A 17,906-nucleotide genomic window follows, 5' to 3' on the forward strand; every position below is an offset into this window, starting at 1 on the left:
ATCCTAACACATGCCCTCTGGTCTTGCGGGGTGTGCTGGCATTTCTGACTGCTCATTTTAAAAGAACTCAAGTCAGCCTAACCCAAAGAAGCGAGTCACCTCTCAGCTTCGCAGGCCCTAAAAAAGCATTTATGGGGTTCAGGACACATGATCTTAAAACGTGGTACCTTGAGGGACTTGAGAAAATGGCAGAAGCAGGAAGGTTTCCCCAACTGTCCCCCTGCCCTCTTCTCCTGAAATAGGTCATAAAACCTTTATGTGAGAGGCACCCTCCCTAGCCCCAGAGGACAGGAACACCCTTATCCCTGAAGACAAGACAGAGGGACTCCGAGAACTGGAACAGGCCTTGCTAGGTTTCCCCCACTTTGCTGCTCTCACCTCTCAGTCTCTGACCTAAGGTATTTCTACACGGATACCCACTCTTTATCAAACCTAGGACAGAAATACTCAGGTTTAATTGTTCCTGTGGGTCTTCATCTCTTTATGAAGGCTCCTGTGTCATGTAAAATTTATACTAAATAAATTCGTATGCTTTTCTCCTGTTAATCTATCTTTGTCAGTTTAATTTTCAACTGACCCAGCCAGAGACCCTCAGGGACTCAAAGAAAGCTTTTTTCTCCCCTACATACTTCATCAAAGTTATTTTACTTTTAGTTTTGAGAGGTTCTGGAAATAGAAAGGTCTTTCCCATGGCGGGGGGTGGTTTGAGAACCCAAGACATCCTTAAAAGAAAGGAAATGGCCTTAATGTTTCAAAAGATCAAGGAGGAGTTGAGGAAGTGAGAAAATAGAGCTGTTGCATGTGAAGAAATTAAATAACTCCCCACATCTTAGAGCCGATTGAATTTACAGTTTACTTAAAAAAGGGGGAGGAATACATACACAGGGAGGAAAAAATGGGATGGGAACAACAATGATCTGAAATGGATTTCTACAATTCTCCCCTACAATGGTGGATTTTGTCTGTAGGGCAGTATTCCTCCTGCTGGCATACAACTGCTTACAATATTAACAAGGCTGTAGACAAGGGAACTGCCAAAGTTTGGGCCCAAATGGAAAAGAGAGGAAGTTATCATATACAATGTAAGTTTACAATACACAGCATTTTCTTTAAAGGATGTAACGCAGTCGCAGGAAGTTAACAATACTAACATGAGAATAATCAAATTTTTGTTTGTTATCCATGTACAGCAACTAACTGCTTTACAAAAAAGCAAAATAATACAATATATCATCACATGTATTTACAGTGTAGTAAATATACTTTTCTGTCAAATTTTACACAAACTATTTACAGGTGAATATACTGCATTAAAAAAAATTGTGTGGCTGACACTAATAGTGAATTTTTGTATAAGTCCATTGCATAACATTGAGTAAGACATGCCTCATTATGCCTGGGTTGGGGGTGGGATGTAAAAACAAACCCAAAAAACAAACAAACCCTAAAACCCACTAAGCAGGGAGGGCTGACGGCTTACATTGTCTCCCCCAGGACATCCATTCTTGGGGGTGGAAGCTGACTGTTCTCTGTGGTGTCCTCAGGACCTGCACGGGGCTGCATTCAGTAATGAACAGGTGCTGAGTGGATGAAGGACAGAGCACTCGCCACTTCTCCCAAAGCCAGAGAACTGCATCTCAGTGCTGGCAAACAAGGGCGTACCCCTGGGACAGGGCGGTGATAAAACAGGGAGATCAGGCATGCAAAATAACGTGATGAATTCATGTTTTCCTTTTTAAAAAGTCAGGGGAAATATCCACAAACCTAAAACAAATGACTTTACACAACTTATATCAGATTATGCAAAATGGACAACCTGCTCTGGACTCTAGAGTGTCTTGTGTCGGTTACAGGTATGAGGCCTAAAGAGAGTTTCATTTCTCAGGGAAAGCATGTTGGTGAGAGATTTATCTCATGTTCATTTTAGTTACTGGAAAGCTAGATTTTCCTCAAGAGTTGGAAATTCTTTAAACAAGGTAAATTTTAAACCTTAATAAGTTTTCAAATTCTCAGGATGTACTGATCAAAAGTATTTCCGCCAAAGAAGGCTCAATTTTGACTTGTGCAATGCAGATCATTTCATGAGGTACTTCAAGTGAATTCACGCCATTCATTACACTAAAGGGAAATAATGACTAAATTTAAGAAATAGCATACCTTGGAAGCCTCATTTATGGAAAGATCAGTATTTTCTAATAGTAAATTTTTGAAGTTCCTGTTATGATGGAAAAAGCAAAATAGCATAAAACTACCCACTGTCATTGCACCAAACCAACCAAAGAGGGGAAAACATGGAACCAAAATGATTAAAGGCTCATATCTGTCTTTTACTCCTGGAGCCAGGAAGTTGTGATACCCACTCCAGAAGCACTGGGTTGTGGGGGAACTGGGACCTTACTGGCAGCTTGGCATCCTTGGCACTGGGGCTGTTAATGATCTGTTTCTAAACTAAGCTCTAGTCTTAGCTTCTTTATCGTCTCAGTTGCTCTGATATTATAAACATTCAATTCTAATTCAGCCTCTACAAAAGTTAAAAACAAAAGTTTAGTTATTTGCACCTGTCTTCAATATTTTCCAACAATTTAATGTCAAAATAACTATTAATACTAAGGTTTTTTTCTTTTTATTTTGGCAAATGGTTCTTTTCCCAGGACTGTAAACAAATTAAAAGAATTAAATTCCTGTTATTTCTGAATATCAAAAGCAATTTTATTTACATTAACATATTACATTGTTACTGTGTTGGATAAATGTGAAATATGTTATATTATTAAAATCAGAACACTTAAATGTACCATTATTTATTGATTTAGCTGTGGAACTTAATTTACTGAAATCCACTCATGAGATAGCACTACAGGAAATCCCCCTCCCCTAGGTTTCTTCTCCCCTCCCAAAGCCATTACATCTTAACATAGAAAGGCAACCTGGGGATAGGAGGATAATATCTTCTTGTAATAAATATGGTTTAGTCCTAAATTGGAACATCCAGATACTAATATACTCACTGAAGTCAAATTATTTTGCACACTGCAGGTACCACAAAGAAATTCGATCTGCATTACTATGGAAATTCCAATGCCAAGATAATCCATACCATTCAGTATAGCAGCAACTCTTAAGGTCCCCCTATTGTCACACTAATGCAGGCTGACCAGTCATTTCACAGTGATTAAATGCAATTCTATCATATAGAATTCAAATGTTTTGCTAAAGAAATTCCTGATTTTTTTGGAGGGGAGGGGAAAGATTACAAGACATTTAAAATATATCTTATTGAAAAATTTTGATAATATACACCATACTCTCTGTTTCTGGGAAAATCATTAAACAAAATAAAAGCATCAGCTATTCTAATAGTCACGTACCATTCCATTTTGCTATGGAGCTAATGCAACCATCTACGAAAATTACGTTCGAGGAACAATTTTCAACACTTTGTTCACTGATTACCCTGATCAGAATTATTTAGGAAAGAAGAGGAGGAGGGGGAAAATGTATAATTACTATACTTAGTATAGTTTTGGCTTACAAAAACAAAAAACAAATTTTAGCATATTTAAAGATTATAAGATAATCAACTGGAGAAAAATATAAACTAGTTTGGATGACTGAGTTTGGATAAGGCCTCAGAACTCATCGCTTTTAATTCGGTAATGTTAAGATATATGTGGTTACATTTATTTTCCTGTAATTATTGCTAATACTCAAGTGTTAGTATTTCTTAAGAACCCACTACAAAATACTAAATACCTCCAACCCCCCCGCCCCCCCCCCCGCCCTCAAAGTACCTTGCCTGCGGCTTTATGGTGTGAAGTCACTGAGGCTTGACCTCTATGGTTCCTTCAGTTTTGTTAAGGTAAAAAAAAAAAAAAAAAACGTCCACAGCTAAAAGTCAGATTAAACATACTGGGGTTATAATATTATTTCTCCCATAGACTTCTATCTTGAAAAGTGTGTAAATAAGACTAACACTTTACTTTGTATGATGAAGAAGGGGAAAACATAGAAGGCAGAGCTCTGTGCAAATGGCTTTCATAGCTGGCACTGCAGTAGTAGCAGTATTCAAGAATTCATCCTCTCTCACAATTGGGATGTTCTCAGTTCAAGTGTCCTGACCTCCCAATTTCTCTGCAGTTGTTCTGAACACTTGCTTAAATCAGACACACCAAAAGTAGAAGGAAAAAAAAGTTAAAGAAAAAAAGCAGCATTAAATTTAGGCAATGCTTCCAAGAGTTGAGCATCTGGTGACACGGCAGACTGGACGGGCTGGTTATAAAGCATGGAGTGCGGCATCACAGCACGGTGGTGAGGGGTCACTAGTGAGGAGCCCGTATAAGTTAAGTCTGTTTGAAAAAGGAAAGAAAGAAAGCTTCACACGATCTTCTTAATGCTATTACGTTTGAAACTGCCAGCGCTTCTTTGCTTCTGCACCTGGCTTGCGGATCCATGGCGAGTTCGTCCACTGTTACAGTGGCCAGTGGTGGGGGAGAGTTCAACGTTCTCCTTGTCGATTCCTGGAAAAAAAACAGAGCAGCCAGTCATCCCTCCTCCTCTGGTGTTAAGCTCCAGGATTGAATCTCATGATTTGTATTAGAGAGACAACCTGGTATATTGTTTTTGCATTATTTCATTTCAATAGTCAATTGCTAGAATGTTTACAAACACTGTGTCACGCAGAAAACCTCACACTTTGTTAAGCAAAATTTGCTATCACAGCAGAAAAACAGCATAAGGAGAAAAAACAAAAACAAAAAAAAAACAAACAGAAGTTGCAAGGAAAAGCTAGAGGCAGGCAGGCTTGAGCTGAATGAAAGGCTAGCAGCCACTAAGGAAGACGGCTTCCTTCAAATCATACCAGAAACTTCCAGCAGAGGTCAGCTTCTAGCCACATATCCTTACTGGTGTTTCTACACCGAGTATATTCTGTAGTTGCAGAAGGTACAGAAATTCGTCATTTCAAAGAAAGGTAGATGCTTTTTATTTTTTAAAATAATAGTGCCTATCCCAAAGGAACTCAAGTATTTACTGAGAAAATAATACATCACCAAGGTCATTATAGTATCTTTCCTTTGACCTTCTTTTCAACTCTGGCAAGTCATTTTTTTTGTTGTTCTGCACCTTAAATAGATGCCATTTATTTCTCTCATAGAGGAGACTAAACCTCCCCCAACTGGGCCCTACAATGTATTTTATAAATAATCTAATCAGTATCTTCATTAAAGAAACCAGAAGCAAACACAAGATATTTTTTACTCATCAGATTAGTAAAGATGACAAATTAGACAGGTAACAGAACAGTGGTTACCTCTAGGGAAGCAGTGACTGGAAAAGGGTACAAAGATAGTTTCTTGGGGTGTTGGTAATGTTCTGTTTCTTGACCTGGAGGCTGGATTTTTAAGTATGTTTTCTTCTTAAAAGTTCAATAGGTTGTAAACTTATGATCCGTGTGTTTTTCTGTCTGTTACACTTCAATAAAACTTACTAAAATAATCAGACCGATTATACCCACCTTTGGCATAACTATTGTTAGGAAAGCAAAAAGCATTTTAGAAATTTGTGTCAAAATGTTAAGTACTGGTTGATAGTCACTGATACAGAAAGATGATAATTTTGGAGTAAGGGGGGAAAAAATCCACATACAGGAAAAAAAAAAAAAAGCCTGGGAAAACATTTGCCAAAATATGTTATCTCTGGATGGTGCGATTTCAGGTAATTTTTACTCTGTTCTTATCTGAACCATTTGAATTTTAAAATACACATTACATTGGAGAATGGAAAAATTTCTATTTTTGGACAACAATAATACTTCAAGTCAAAAAGTACTTATGTTATTGAAAATGTACATAGACCCATGCATCTATTTGTTGGTTCATGGAAAGGAAATGGATTTGTGATGACCTCTTCCTAGGGGCCACACATCCTTCATTTGGATTCAGCCTTAAATTCAGTTCAGAGTATGAGACATCCACAGGCACACAGCCTGATGTACACAGGTTCCGTAGAGGTTCCTCTTAATTTATCAAAGGACCATGGGCATATGAAAAAGTGCACTGGGCTGAGGCTGCGAGTGCAGGGCTACAAAGGTCAGCAGTTACCTCCCCAGGGGCCAAGCAGAGGCAACCTGCATCCCGAATCTGTTCTAATCGCATCCTATGGGTAGAAAGATGAACAAAAGAAAACACACGGCCATGTTCACAGAACTTTTCTCTGGGTAACAGATTCCTGGATGATTTTTATTCTGTTCTGCGTATTTATTTGTATCTTCACCAGAGCTCTTTAAAAAAGAAACAAAAAAACTGAAAGACTGCTCATCATCGCTTGAATGCGACTTGAAGCCTGTGATGTGTTTTTATGCAGCTCTTTCAATTGCCTCACGTATCTCCACAAAATGCAACCCATGTTTTTTTCATCTCTATTCCCTTCGTGATGCATTCTTCTGTCTCCTGCCGGAACTACTTTCTCCCTCCCTTCTTTCTCCCTGCTTCGATATGGCATTTCTATTTTGCCTATACTATCAAAACTTGTGTATACATATTTTCTCTACTAGAATAAAAGCACCTAAAAGAGCAAAGATCATTTATTATTCATTTTTGTTTTCCTATAAGATCTAGTTGATGTCTTTTTAAACAAATATTGGTTGAACCGAATGCTTCCTTTTTTAAATGTAATTCGGAACCAAAAAGCATGCACTGCTGATCTGAAGTGGGGTGGCGAAGTATTTTTACCGGAAAAGACAAAAAAAAATTTTATCTTCTTCTGTCTGAAATCATCATGAACTTATCAGTGTATTTAGGACATTCCATTTCCTTAAATTTGCATGTGGCCTACAAGTTCAAGTCCAGTAGTTCCTTATCTGGGGTCATTTCCTTAATAGGAAATAAGACTCAGGCAAAACTAGGACTTTAAAGATAAGGGTTTGAAATAAGCAGGAGATGGGCACCAGGAAGGACACAGAGTGGGTGACACTGGAGGGAGGGACAGCGGCCCTCTGCCAGCAGTCTGCCACCCTGGGGCTCTTTCTTGTGTGCCCACCTTTGGTGCAGCCTTGCTACTGCTAGACTGTGCTCACTGAGGGGGAAGCAGTTAACACACTGCAAGGTGGCAATGCAGCTGAGGACAAGGGTCTGTCCAGCTTAAGTCTTATGAATTTAAATTATATAAATTATAATCACATAGAGTAAGTCACTAGCGTGAAAGTTTCTTCGAAGAAATACTAAGAATATTCCATTTTCTGTTTTGTTAATAAGCAAATCACCTTCAGACCTCTAAATAGACATTTAAAAGCCTTATTTATCACTTATTAAATGTGAAAGGTAAAAGCAAGCAGTAAAGTTTTACACATACTACGACCTCAACTACATAAAGAAACTGGAAAGGAGATACATTAAAATGCTAATAAACAGTGTGAGTCTCCAGAGGGATTATGGGCAAGAATTTTTTCTTTTATTTTTCTGAATTTTCTAATTTTTTCCCTAACAAGCATGCATTCCTTTTAATTAAAAATTAAATTAAGTATCACTGACCTAGGACTGCCACTCATAACCCAAAGCTTCAATGCTATGTGAGAGGCTAATGTCCCAGTTTTACTCTCAAATTCAATCTTCATCTCAATTCATTTCGTGTGTGTGTGTTCTTCCTACGTAGTGACCCAACCTGTAAGTGTTGATTCCTAAGCTCAACTGCACAGCAAAGATGTTTTACCTTAAGGATGTAAGGAGAAGCTGACATTAAAATCTTGAAGGTTTTTTAAAAAATCAGTGTTAAAAAGCATTAAGATCAAAATATAGCACCTTGAAAAAGTCAAATTAGTATCAAACAAAACGATCCCAGTATCCTGGCTTTTAAGCAGAATTCTCACTTTTGAGAATTTTGGCAGCATTCTTCTTTTTAACCCTCTGAAATTAAATCAAAACCTCTCTGGAAGCTGGTGAAGGATTTGGTCTCAACAGTCTATAGGAAAAACTCTCAGATCACCAGCCAGACTGCCCAAATGGAGACAGATCCATCCTGCTTTGGTACATACGACATCTAAATTAGTGAGCAGACCTTGCTATTGCACTCCTGTTCATCAAGGCCCCTCGGAGGCTGTGCATCCTGGTCTCTCCTATGCCCCTAAGCACTGGTTTTCCCCTCTGACTTTCAGTGGGCACAAAAGCAAAAATCCATGTGGTGATAGAAACCCAAAGGGCACCACCCAAATGAAATAAAGGTAAAAACCACTGTGGTCCTGACTTGCTAGTTTAAATTCCCTTAAAATCCTAGTTAAGGATGCGGCCAATTACTAACATGCAGGCCAGAAGAAGCTGGAAATTCTCCATAGCAGTGTATTAACAAGCTCTGTGCTTCAATGAATTGTGGTGGTTCCAGATAAAGATAAAATTCTAAATAAAAAGGTGTTATTGGCCAAAATTCAGTGAATTGACTAAGTGGAAAAAAAGTGATCAGATTACATTATAGTTAGGAAACTTAAAACATGTATCAGTTATATGTCTATCTCCTTTGCTCAAACATGAGTTCCTTGAAGGCAGGTATCAAGGTTTATTTTGACAACTCAGGATATAGTTCCAGCCTGACAAATAATAAAATACTTAAAATACTTAATCTTAAAAAAAAAAAGTCACCTATTTTTTAAACACCAAAATGATTTCCCAAACTGGAACCTAATATTTTCATGAAATAACAAAAGGATCAAATCCCTTTTAGTTCTTGAGAAGCTGAGGAAAAACAGGTTAGGTGATTTGTGAGAAGTTATACAACAAAAATGAAAGACTAATAATAACCCAAGTCTCTCACCACCCGCACAGGGCGCTCGCAGGTTCCCTGCGCTGGTCAGTTTATCATGTATAGAACATGGCAAACCTCTCAGAAAATTCTCATTGCGTCTATAGGAGGCAAAGCTGAAGGCTCATTTGTTACACGTGTAATGAGGCCCGTCAGAAGACCCAGGTTCAAGTCTGGTTGGATCAGAACTCTTATTTGGTTTCAGTTCTTAATCTGGCAATTAAAAATCATGTGCCTATTTTGAAAGACTATTAGAAGAATCAGACAAGCTATGCGAAGACATTTTGCAGATAGATAAGATAATTACTACACAAACGAAGATGCTCCTAATATCTGAAAAAAAAAAGAGCAAGTGAAGCACTGAAAGGAGTTTTAGAACAAACGCACAGGACTTGAATTTTATACTAGAATTTATAAAATCACTGATGTTAATGTAAATAAACACAAAATACAACAAGTTTTCTTAGGAGAAAAAATAACCATAGCTTGCTTGTATGCTAATGTAAATACACTGATGGAGATGTGTTAAATATATACTTAGAAATATTTGTATTTTGAACTAGATATACAAAAGAGTATAAGAATTTTTAAAATATTTGTAACAGATTTTCATCAATTGCTAACACTTCTTTTTCTCTACAGGTTGACAGCCAGCTTTAATTTCTAAGGAAACACCACGGTTGGCTTTGTATTTGGGGAAAATAAATATTTTCTAAGCTAAACACTCTTCCTCAACCACGTACCCTCCTTTCTCAATTAACTCTCCTCGGAGTTTCTTGTTAACCTGCCTGTGTTAGTCCAGGGCCAGGACTGCACATTCAGTTTTCACGGGGAGCAAAAGCAGCTCTTTCACTGCGACAAGACTCAGCCCTGCAGTGCCCGTAAACAACCAGACCTTAGAGTAGTGGCCTTACAAGTTCTTCAGGTGCCTGAGGCAGACTGTGCTTACAGGGGCTGGTGAATGAAGTCTCATGCCATGTGCCCAGGATGAGCGCGGGGTAAGCAGTATTTCGTGCAAAGATGACAAAAGTAAAGAGTACCTTGATGAGGGAACAGCTGCATGAAAACTGCTGATTTAGAGCAAGGTAGAGAAGCTTCACAGACACAGAATGGAAGGAAAAACAAAAGTGAGTGATGTCCATAAGACTTTTTAAGGGTGTAATACGGTTAGATACTGGATAATTATTATTTTCCTTCGTTTTCAGGAGGCTTCCGGCTTTCATTATTAAACTCTGATCATTAATCTCCTAAATATTACAATCTGTAAATAAATGGTAGAACTTACCATTTTACAGATAGATGGATTTTTACCACCTTTATTAGAATTAAGAATTTTAGTTTAAATCAAGAATTAAACTAAAAAATGAGATGGAAAAATAGCAGAAATTACACCAAGCAATTTCTCAGTTTAAAATTATTTTTCTCCCTAAAATATAGGGTAATAACAAAGAAAAAGAAGAAAAAATAAATCAGGAATATACCAAATAAAGGTCTGGGATACCATGAGCAGTCACCTAAAATATTAAAATTGTTTCTGAGATTGCAAGTCGTCTCAAAATAGAGGCCTCTAAGTTTCTTCTAAGAGGGAGACATTCTAAACCTGGTAAACACAGCAGGAGTGTGATTATCCCCTTTGGAGAAATGACTTTGACGAACCAGCCCTTTCTGCACACAGCTGTCAGCACTATTGTTTTAGGAATTCTTATAATTTCTAGCTGATCCTCCCAGCTTCCTGGGAGAGAGGTCTGCAATACAGAAGCAAAGTGACTGAATAACTGACAGGCCTGGACAGAACCACAAAATAAAGCAGAAGAAGTGAATTTAAAGTTCAACTTGACAGGTCTTTGCTTTAAAAAAATTCATGCTCTAAGAGTAAGTAAAATAATTTGATCAAAAAAATTAAAGTGTTTTTTTCTCATGAAAAAACATTTAAAATAGGTCAAAGTCTTGTTTTTGTTAAAAAAATCATAACACACACCTCATGTATTTTTGAGATAAAAAATATATTGTAAAACTTTTGCCATCACTATCACCTGATTTTTCCAAACAGATGTCCCTTTGAACTATCAGAATACTTTATAGTACAAGGTACAACGTAAGTACAAAAGAGGTCCAAAGAGTTGCCTGTGAATACTTTGCCACTGTTACTGTTCTCAAATCTCTCTGAGGGCAGGTCTCATGTCCCACTAGCCCCGTGTTCCTTTGGGTCTACAGAGTCCCTTAGATATAGTAAACAATGAAAATCTGGGATAATTTGGGATAAAATCTGGTATTTTGGTTACCTTCTACAACTGTAGTATTAATCTTGTACTTAAAAATCAAAGAATCTGTGTACACATAGAATTTTTTAAACAACACAACTCAGAAACGACTTTAGTTGAAATGCAATACTGAGATCCATAGACAAAAACTGTCAAGTCTCTGGTGACCAGGGTCTCTCTCATCTTTAAATGCTCCAGAGTGCCTAGTGTACACCTACAAAATAGGTATTTGAATGTTTACTGAATTAAATTACAGTGTAAGACATATGAGAAGGTCTGGGTAGAGTATAAATTAAATTTTAATACATTGGAAATGAACCTGTTTAATTTTTTTTAATGAGTACTAAGTCCATATAATTCCAACCGAATTTTTATTTATAGTATACTTGCTCTTTAATATCTAAAGAGGATGCAGGAAGACTGCATTTGAAATGCATACTTGAAATGGTTATAAAGCATTCACATGGTTTTTTAACAAGGCTTTTTTGCTCACCTTGTAAGAGAACCACTCATGGCTTGGCCTTAAGCAAGAGAAAGTCCCATATATAGCATTTTTAGTAGATGGGTTTTATTTTCTACTTCTAATCCAGGTTCTTCAATTCACGTCCAGCTCAGCTACACTGGGCCTAAGAATGGATTGCAATATCAAATCTGAAATAGTCTTATATATCACAGAATAAATGTTATGGGTTTTCTTCAAGGTTCTCATAGTGGCATTTGGGAAAATCTGAAGAGGTAAAGTTTTATGTCTATTTGGCTAAAAGGGCCACAACACACTTTCATACGCAATGAACTCTTGAGTACAGTCCACTGGTTCCACTGATACCAAGTTCAAGTTCTGTTAGGAGTGGAGACAGAAGACAGTCATTTAGGTATTTTTTAAATGTGGACTTACAAAGCAATCCTCCTTGCACTAAGGGGACAGGTAAGTGGGCTATGGTCATCTGTCAAGAAGGACGCATTTTCAGAAACAATTATTTTATGTAAATGACCACCACTTTCTCAAAAGCTGGTGACTGATGAATTATCACCAAAATTTACTTAAGTAATGTTTAATGCTTGATGGGGACAGGGAGGGAGTTCGTGAATTCCTTATCTAGCTAATCTGACAGCAGAGACTATTGGAGATCAAACAGAAGATCCAGCTTAGTGGCCAATCCCGCTTAGCACCAAAGATCTAGAAAACAAAGACTTACACTGACAGGGAAAGTTTGCAGCAAAGGGTTGAGCTGTGTGCAAGTCAGGAACTTTTGCTCTCTCACATAAAGCAACAGAGCTTTCACCTGCTTAAAATTCAGTAGACTGGCAAAGGTGGATGTTGGGGAATTTGATGGCCACACTTACACTCCATTTCAGGGAGTGACATAGGGCTTCTTTAAATACTTCTGCTTAGGACTTGGCTGATGGGAGTGGAGGCAGGGAAATATTCTGGTTTCTATACAACTAAACAGCCAAGTTGAAATGCTGGAGTGAGTTAGGAATCTGGATAAGATTCATCATTTCTTTTAACCCTTTGATATCAGCAAACTCAGCTCCATAAAGAATTGAGGAGATAAGGATGTAAGATTACAAGGTGCTTAAGATACAAAGGAGCGTATCTAGTCACAAAGTATTAACTCTTATGAGATGTATTCTGTAAGAGCAAATGACAAAAACACAATAATTAGGTAGCTAGATAAATCAGGATCCTTTCATGGAGATGAGCCCGCAATTTAAGGATACAAATGAGCTTCATGGGAGAGTAAAGTTACTATTGAAAAGACAAACCCTTTCTCTAATAACATGTACTAAAATAATCTGGCAAACCAAAGACACAGTTTACAATTTAGAGACAGGAAATGCTGAACATCATTATTCTACTTAATTTTATTACGTTTGAGAATAGTCAGAGGTTTACAGTGTGTTAATAATCTATTCATGTAGCCATCTCTGGAGAACTACTGGAGGTGGCAACATTGGTTTAAAACTGCAACCAAAACCATACATGCTATTCTTTGATTTTTATAAACAATTCTAAATAAGAGGTTGCAGAGCAGGACTGTTTTTCTAAGCAAATGATATGGCTAATTTCCAACCAACACAGTACATAAGCAGTTAATCCACTAGCAGAAGAACTTGTAGTGGTGCATTTAGTCTTAACTGGGTTATTTTATTGTCTCCATCGGTGGGCAAAGATGAGCAGAAATCCCCCTGACAATTAGTCTGGGTAAAAAAGAAAGAGTCAATTTAAGAACAACTAACCATTCTGACAGGTTTAACATCATTTTAGTAACCCAAAAGGCAAAAGGTTGGTCAAAATGAATCAAACATTAAAAACAAGAGGATCAATATAGATAGAGTCCACGAATTTTCTAACTGTGATCAACTTTCATGGCTGACTAACCAAGACAACAGAGAGCTACAGAAGAAAAGGAGTGGTGGACTTAAGGTAAGGGAGATGGAGGCAATGAGACAGAACTAAATAAACAAATCAATGGGAGAAAAAGGGAAAAGCAGGGGAAGGGAAGGAAGAAAGACGATAGATACTGATGGCAATGAAATTGGTAGAGAGAGCATTGGCCTTGGTTCCAGGTAAGAACTGTGTAATAAAGCAATTAACTTAGCTCTTCTAAACCAGAGTCTCCCCGCTTCACACAGAACATTGTGAACCTAGAACTAAATTACCTCTATTGTTCCCTCAAACTCCAAAAAGCTAAGATTTTATGGTGGGGTTGGTGGTGAAGAGGGAAAGAATTCAGTGGTTGCAATATTCAGAAGAAAGTAAACTTAAAGTCTGCCTTGGCTTTAACAGCCGAAATGCCGATAATGAGGTAAGATCACAGGCGCACTTCAGTGCAGCGCTGCTCAACTCCAGTGTGCGTGAGAATCACCTGGGTGTCTATTAAAACACAAATTGCTGGCTGGGCCTCACTCTTGGAGCTTCTTGGGCAGGAGGTCTGTGGTGGGGCACCAACATTTGCACTTCTAACAAGCTCCCAAGTGATGCTGCTGCTGCTAGGCTGGGACTACACTTGGAGAAACACTCTTCTGGGGAATAAGTGACAGAGGGCAAATAAACATGGCTATATGTGGAAAAAAGGTTGGCCAGATATCTCTTATTTCTTAGGGAGAAAAAGAACCTGACTGGGTGCAGTAAGGTGACTGATAAATAAATGCTGGATCAAGAAATTTGTTTCCTCTGCTGATCAAAGCTTTGTTGTTGGCCAACGCTTAACAGACAAATATAGTTACTTAATAGTTTATAATATAAATTGCGTATTACATTTGCCAAGTTCTTCAGAAACTTCAAAATTATGTATGTTTAAATATTCATGCAAAATCAGGATTATAAACTGGGAATTCTATTTATGAATCCTGAACATCACAAAATAGTTATAATACATCATTTAACTTTTTAAAAGAAAATCCATGTTAACACTTAATTACATTTAGTAACTTTTCCATAATAGAATCAGGTGTTTTATAAGTTAACTCTTCAGATAATGGAACTTTAAACACAAACCTTTTAAAATCATTTTAGAAGATATCTTTCTGAATAGAAAACGTGACCACAACTGAAGCTTTCCTTCATTACTAACATCATATAACACACACAATGGCATCAGTTCTGTAATGAACTGAGTACCACCTCCTGGGCTGACGAGAGTTATGTGAAGCCAGCTGCTTTGACACTGAATGAGCCCAGTGTTCTGTAGGTTTGCCATTTCTGCCATCTTGTTTATCTCGGCCACACCTGAGCTATTAGCTATTATTTCTCAGAGTACCCACCTGTTAGCTGCAGGTTGAATTGGTATACCTTCCCCACTTGGACCTAAGAGTGACTCCAGAGTAAGGAATATGCTTATGGGCTTTAAGATGTTATATTCTTGAGGTGGCTTTTTTTGTCTGTTGGTTTATTTACTCTTAGATTTTCAGGCTGTTGCTGGCAGCAGGGAAGTGGGGCACTACTATACTTTGTGCATTTTTTTGGATAAAGTTTGCTGTATCAGAGACACAGAAGAACTAGGGCAAAGTTAGTGCATCTAGTAAGGGAATTATATTCTGTTCACTTACAGGGTAACAATGTACCTTAGGTTACTTTTATCAACCTTGGAACACTATGTGTATATGTTCTAAACATTTCACTATCTTCTGTATAACTATTTGAAAGTAGAAAGCTTTACAGAAACCAAAATTCAAGTCATCTACAAGGTAAAGAAGAAATAAGATGAATCTCATGATAAAAAAGGAGCAAAATCTGGTATAAATTGATAACAAGGGAATTCCTAATGTTGGTATAGTAATATTATTGCTCAAATTCATATAAAGATTACATTTACTGACCTGGGGAATGCTGGGAAGTTGCAAGTGAGGTCATGGAATTAGAAAGGTTAAGGTTAGCAGTAATACTAAGCTGGCTCTGCACTGCAGGAGGATAAGGAGATGTGGGTGTCAGGAGGGACTCCTCACTGGTTTCTTCATCAATTCCAGGCAAATACGTGTCAATCAAGGCATCAAGAAACTTAACAATAAGCTCAGCATAGTCAGGGATTTGTGTTTGCTGTAATGGAAAATAGGAAATTATTTTAGCTCCATTCTTTTTTTTTTTTTTTTTTTTCTTTTTTTAAAATCCCCTTTGAAGCCAACAAAGATTAATTCAATTGTAGCTTTGGGCTTAATTTACTATTTTTCTTCCTTTGTACTAAAGATCATTTAAAAAGGGGTGGAATAATATTTACAGACTACTATGGGACTTACAACTGGGAATTTTATTCAGCTTACACTTACAGCTTCCAGATGAACCTGCAATTACTGAAAGCCATACACAGACAAAGAGAATTAATCCTGAGACAATCCAATCATCAGGAATGATGTCTAGTCAATTTTCCAAAACAGAGAAAACGAGCAGAGCATCATTCCAGGTGCCATTTATAGAGACTCAACTATCTAAACACTGAAGGGCTCAGAGGGCTACCGGCAATCAAACTACAAAAATTCTTACATGATACACTTATTTCTGTGACTTCAGGCCCATTTTTTTTTAAATGACAGCCTTTGCATATCAAGAGACATTCAGTAATAATTAAACAAATCAAAATACTCAATTATTAAAATTAGAACAAAGTTAACACAATTCATATTGATTTAGCACCCGTGTATCTACAACACTGCACTAGGGGGAAGAAATAGAAGTCCTGCCTTCAAGGAACCTCAATCAATTTGGAGAGAGACCATATACAGAGGGAATAATTAAATACACATTTATGTAGCACTACATCAACTAATGCCAATCCAAAAGCAAGCTGAACAGAGCAAATGAGGATATATTCAGGGAAGAATGGATCTAATACAACAGGTTGAAAGGAAAAATGTTTCCATGAGTTAATTTTTTTAATTATGTAATTTTTAAAAATTGACACTTAAAGAGATATACAACATTATATTAATTTCAGGTCATGAGGGAGATTTTAACCATACAAAATGCTCCTTCCTAATCACAAGATACCTAAAAGTGTGTCATTAAGATCATCAATTACATGAGGGACTGAGGGCAGAAAAGTTTACAGAGGTTTATCAAACCTTTCCGAAAAGTCAAGCATAAATTGAGTTGAATTTTTTTTAAACTTTTTTTTTATTGAGTTATAGTTATTTTACAATGTTGCGTCAAATTCCAGTATAGGGCACAATTTGAATTTTTTTTTTTGTAAAAACTAATATATAAACATATTAAAGGTGCTGCCTCTTGGAAAGAATCTTGTGGTAGAAAACTTTTAATAAAAATAACTTATGTGTTTATTGTGAATCATTCTGGTTTCCAGGATATTGTGTGTTCTTACAGCAGGCAAACTAATACAAATAAAAACTTTCATTTTGTCAATAGAGAAAAATATATTTTCTTACCTTTGAAAAGGGTCCTGCAAATCGCCACAGGCCATTAAAACCAAAACCTGCAACAAATCAAATGTTACTCTTAAAACAAGCATGACACTCTTCTAATCTTAACAGAAATTAAATAAGTTATATAGTTGATGATATACAAAACCTACATGTACAGTGAAAACATTTTTGTTAAGAATGAGTGTCAAAGTAGACTAAAACTCACTGAAAACATACTCAGTATAAAAGCATATTTTAGTTAAAAAGTTGTCAATCAGTTATTGTGCTGAACACATATTTAAAAGAGTCAGAAAACGGCATGGATAGAGAGAGGTATGAACAAGCCTATTCCTTGTAAGGAATTCTTCAGCTGTGCATTCTTTAACAGCACACATGTTTCAAGTTCATCAGCCATCCTCCTCCCGGTACACTTATTTACTTTGCAGGTAAGATGTCTGGTATTGTGGTGGGGATTCTTCATGGTACACCACACTCTGCACAATCCCATGGATCGGATTTAACAAATTCGGATCTTGGCACAATGACAACAGGGTGTTGATCTTAGAGTCCAACAAATTGTGCCTAAAAAATAAAAGTCAACAGAGAAACATTTTAAAGGAAAATTAAATGAATATATTTACTGGAAAACACACTATATATTCCATAGAACAATGTGATAAAAATGAAGGGAGATGAGTGCTTTTTCAAATTTTCTCTAATGAATGTGTGTGTGTTTGCTTTTTTGATTTGTCTTTTGTTTTGTGTACAGTCATCAGGGAAAATATGGTAAAAACCACCACCTAGCACTGTCCTATACTCATGTTTAACTATACATGGTGACTGTTTGCTCAAGACCAGGTTGGCTTCTGTCTGCCACTCAGCATGCTTTAGGACCATCTCTTTCTGCTGATTATTGATATGTACCCAGGAGTTAAAACTAAATTTAATATTAATCAGTGTTTAATAAATGCTAAATCAGATTGAATCAGCAAGTTTAGATCAAGA

The 17,906-nt window shown here is 37.0% G+C and overlaps 1 protein-coding gene across 10 annotated transcripts in view; it reads right to left on the reverse strand.

Annotated features, from left to right (window-relative positions):
- Window positions 1–834: 834 nt before the first annotated feature.
- Window positions 835–17,906, reverse strand: part of NF1 (neurofibromin 1) — a 225,348-nt gene continuing 208,276 nt past the window's right edge. For 6 of the 10 annotated variants that reach the window (XM_074343088.1, XM_074343083.1, XM_074343085.1 and 3 more), the window contains 5 exons: window positions 17,341–17,483; window positions 16,926–16,972; window positions 15,369–15,585; window positions 4,859–4,926; window positions 835–4,517 (listed from right to left, as the gene is read on the reverse strand). In XM_074343088.1, coding sequence (XP_074199189.1) covers window positions 4,341–4,517; window positions 4,859–4,926; window positions 15,369–15,585; window positions 16,926–16,972; window positions 17,341–17,483 — 652 coding nt within the window. In that variant the 3' untranslated portion in view covers window positions 835–4,340. Of the gene's footprint in view, window positions 4,518–4,858; window positions 4,927–11,538; window positions 11,672–15,368; window positions 15,586–16,925; window positions 16,973–17,340; window positions 17,484–17,906 lie in introns of all 10 variants that reach the window. The other 4 variants (XM_074343087.1, XM_074343090.1, XM_074343089.1 and 1 more) reach the window with 2 other exon arrangements.

This window comes from Camelus bactrianus, chromosome 16 (assembly GCF_048773025.1).
Source record: "Camelus bactrianus isolate YW-2024 breed Bactrian camel chromosome 16, ASM4877302v1, whole genome shotgun sequence".
NCBI classification, from domain to species: Eukaryota; Metazoa; Chordata; class Mammalia; order Artiodactyla; family Camelidae; genus Camelus; species Camelus bactrianus.